This window comes from Orycteropus afer, unplaced genomic scaffold (genome assembly GCF_000298275.1).
Source record: "Orycteropus afer afer isolate SDZICR_OR568_19922 unplaced genomic scaffold, OryAfe1.0 scaffold00471, whole genome shotgun sequence".
Lineage (NCBI taxonomy): Eukaryota > Metazoa > Chordata > Mammalia > Tubulidentata > Orycteropodidae > Orycteropus > Orycteropus afer.
The window spans coordinates 1,358,210-1,361,999 of record NW_006922058.1 but is presented as its reverse complement, the minus strand read 5'-3'; the positions used below and the strand labels follow the sequence as shown (position 1 = coordinate 1,361,999).

Sequence of the window (3,790 nt, the reverse complement as noted above, 5' to 3'; positions counted from 1 at the left end):
TGCAATCAAAGTGCATACTTGAAATACACTGTGCACAGTACAACACACCATACAACCAGAGCAGATACTTGAAACACACTATGCACAGCCCAATGCACCATGGCTGGTGGGTTTCAACTGTCAACCTTCTGGTTAGCATCAGATACTGTAGGCACCGTGCCACCAGAGCTCCTTACAGCCAGAGCAGATACTTTAAACACACTTGAATTATGGTTTGACTGTTTTTCTTTCAACTCATGGAATCCAAGTACAGATTCTGGAAGGTCAGTCTGTTGAAGGCACGTTATTATCAATACTGCTGCAAACTGAGTTTGAAAACCCAGCAGTGGTAAAGGGTGGACAGATTCCAGGCCCAGGCCCCAGAAAAACTACCCAGAAATCTGTGACTGCTCTCCACAAACAAGCACAGACAAGAGCAGATGTCCCTCCTCTCCAGAGTCCTGCAGACCCTGAGGAGCCTGGCTTGGAGGCAGTGCCTGGAGCAGTACTGGGACCAAGGACCTCTCAGCATGCAGAGCACTCACACCTGGCCCTGAAAATGACATGCACAAGCACCGCAGAGCCAACCGTAACACTTCAAAAAGACAGCAGCGCTAACGAGAAACGGGGAAGACATCCATCCAACCTACCTTCGCACAAACTCTCCGGAGGAAAGTACGTGGTCTGGTTGATGTAGCCGGCGCCATCCGTCAGCGAAGTGACACAGCCAATCAGAAGACGTGTACTGGAGTCTGCCAGCCCTTTGTTGGTCTTCCTGCCATCATCTTCCCACCTGTCAGAGACTGCTTCCACCTGAAAAGCACCAAGTGCCGCGTAAACAGTGAGGATAAAGCGGTAAAACACATGCTTTGCCGCTGCAGCTTCACGGCTGTCTCAAGCAGTTGCAGCTACTATGGGGCTTGCCCCTCAGATGATGTGTCACGTCCAGACACCGCCAGCTTACACAATGGCCTGTGGGCTGCTCCTGCCTGCAGGATTCTTCAGCTAAGGGGGACCCAGGGCAGGAGCAGCTCAGTCAGAGCAAGCTGTGAAAAATGCTCTAAAACACACTCAGAAACTGGTTTTGGGGAGCTCCACAGAACAAAGTGGGATTTGACCCGGTTGTGAAGACAACAGAAGTGGGGGGCAGGGGCTCTGCCAGGGGAGGGAAGGTGGGACCACCACAGTGCCCTGGCAGAGGATGGAGTGTGAGGCTGGCCTCGTGGGAAGCAGGAGCAGAGAGTACCTCTGTGACAGGAGCAGACCTTCATGCTGCCTGCCACGGCACTGGCCCAGCCACACAATTTTAAAATCACACAAACAGCTGTTTATTTCAGAAGGACGTCAGTACAGAGAGTAAGAGCAGAGTTGCCATCCCCTGCCGCCCAGCAGCAGGTGGGACTGCATCCATGCCCCACGCCCATTTGTCCCCTGGGGCTTGGAATGGCCACCATCTCAGGGTGACCCCCTTTACACCCAGAGGAGATGCCCCCCAGCTTCATGTTCTCTCCCTCCACCATGCCCATCACCTCCTGGTCACATCACGTCCCGGTGACGCACGGAGCGCTCTGGCTTCTTTATCTACTGCCCACCCCCATGGGTCAGATGTGGGACCTGGCTGATGCGGGAGGGACCATCCTCCAGGCCCTCCTCAGATGCTCTCCCTGCGAGCCCCCCTTCTTCTCCCTTGCAGACCCCATGGTCCCTCAAGCCTGCCCTCCTCATCTGGCAGCCCTACCCCATTAGGGCTCACTCCCTAGCTGTCCCTCCCCTCGTGTTCCCAAGCAAATACACTCTGATGTCAAACAACAAGGCAGGACAACAAAAAGTCAATACAGCAGTCAAACACGCAAAACAAAACCCAAATGCAGTGCCCCCCCCCCCAACACAACCTGAGCTGACAGGACCCCTTTTGGAGGGCAGCCGGGAGGCTGACACTGCTCTACAACCCCGCCCCACTCCTGGAAGATGCACCATGTGGGAGGCTGACACTGCTCTACAACCCCACTCCACTCCTGGAAGATGCGCCATTCTGCCTGGAGTCTGTGTGTGTCACAGCTGTCACCCTGGGTCTCCGCGCTGAGAAGAGACAGCCAGGCTCCCTCATCCACCCATGCCCTTGTACCCTCCTTCTCCGCCTGCCGGGCCCCTTACTATCTCTGGACAGTGCCTGACAGTCATGTTGCCCCCACCATGCCTCCACACTCTAGCAACTCAACTGAACCCCATTTCCCCTAACTTCATCTCACCTCCCTTCCACCAGTGGCCCTGTTTCTTTGCTCACCTCACACAGGATGCTGAAAGAAGCATTTAAATGGCATGTCCCTGCCCCCACCCCGTCAGGCCAGCATGACGCCAAGGCCACTCTAGGGTGGCCAGCAGCTCCCTTGTTCCACACCAGCAGTCCTTTCTCTCAACCTCAGGGCTGGTTACAAAGGCAACCTCTGCAGGCTGACAAATCAGGACCAAGTGTCAGCATATTGCTCAAGTGGCCCAGTGCCCCCCAGAAGAGCAAGAGCCAGGAGTCAGCAAAGCAGCAGGCTAGGCCCAAGGACAAGCAGGCAACTGGAGAGCGGCTATGCTTACATCCTTCCAGGCTGGGCCAATCCAACGGGACTCTCCGTGGTGTCCCTTCTGGAAGCCACTGGAAATGGTGTAGCCAAGGAACTGGATCTCAGATTGGACTCAGCGTTAATACATGCAAATTTCAACAGCCACACATGACTAGTGGCTACCAGGTTCAATAATATGACTCCAGAATTTGTTTTCACGTGTATTAATTTTTAAATTCGAGGAAGAGGATGCTAAGCATTCACTTGGCATATCCTTACTAAACAATGGTAATGAAGCGCATCTGAGCCATTCTCAAGTCTCAGCAAATTTGTCAGCCACTGATCTCATAAAAAAAAATCAAGTTTTCCTATAGAGAAAGATTAGTTGGAAAATATAAAAATTACATCAGTGAGGGAATAAAAACAAAACTTCTTAGAAATAAACTTACCAAGAAATATGCAGAATCCAGACGAAGGTGACTACTAAATTAAAAGGAAGAACATGAAAGGCAAAAACCGAAACCCACTGCCTTCAAGTCGATTCCGACTCACAGCACCCCCCAGAGGACACGGCACACCTGGCCCAGAGGGCCCTCAAGGCTGTCAATCTTTACAGAAGCAGACTGCCTCATCTTTCTACCATGGAGTGGCTGGTGGGTTCAAACTACCAACCTCTGGGTTAGCACCAAATGCTTTACTAACTGCACCACCGGCGCCCCTGCACATAGAAAAAGCAGGCTTGGACAAATGCAGGTAAGCTTCGTGGCTGGTAAAGACTCTATTACCAACATGTCCATCTTCCTAAATGCAATCCAGAAGCTCCAACTGCATCCCATGCAAACTCCTGTGGCAGAGGGCAAGTAAGATTCAAAGATTCATCCAGAACACTCAAGAGCCAGGAGATTCCAGACAACTGTGGGGGTGTTGCTGGTGCACAAGACAAACACAGGGAGCCTGAGGACCCAGACACCCATGCACGGGGACTCATAGGACAATGGTGGGAAAAGTGGGTCACACCATGGGATGAGTAGCCAGTTGTCAGAAAGAAACGTCTGGTCCCTGTCAGTCTAAACCAACAGAAACTCTGTTGTTGTTGTTGTTAAGTGCCATCGAGTCGTTTCCGACTCATAGCGACCCCACACACAGCAGAATGAAACACTGCCTGATCCCGCGCCAGCCCCACAATCCCTGCTATACTTGAGCCCATCATTGCAGCCACCGTGTCAATCCATCTCGTTGAAGGCCTCCCCCTCTTTCGT

At 52.5% G+C, this 3,790-nt stretch overlaps 1 protein-coding gene across 1 annotated transcript in view; it reads right to left on the bottom strand.

Annotated features, from left to right (window-relative positions):
- MOV10L1 (Mov10 like RISC complex RNA helicase 1) overlaps window positions 1-3,790 on the bottom strand; it is a 75,624-nt gene that overhangs the window by 64,969 nt on the left and 6,865 nt on the right. The window contains exon 3 of the mRNA XM_007954761.1: window positions 630-792. Within this exon, the coding sequence (XP_007952952.1) occupies window positions 630-792 (163 nt within the window). The remainder of the gene's footprint in view (window positions 1-629; window positions 793-3,790) is intronic.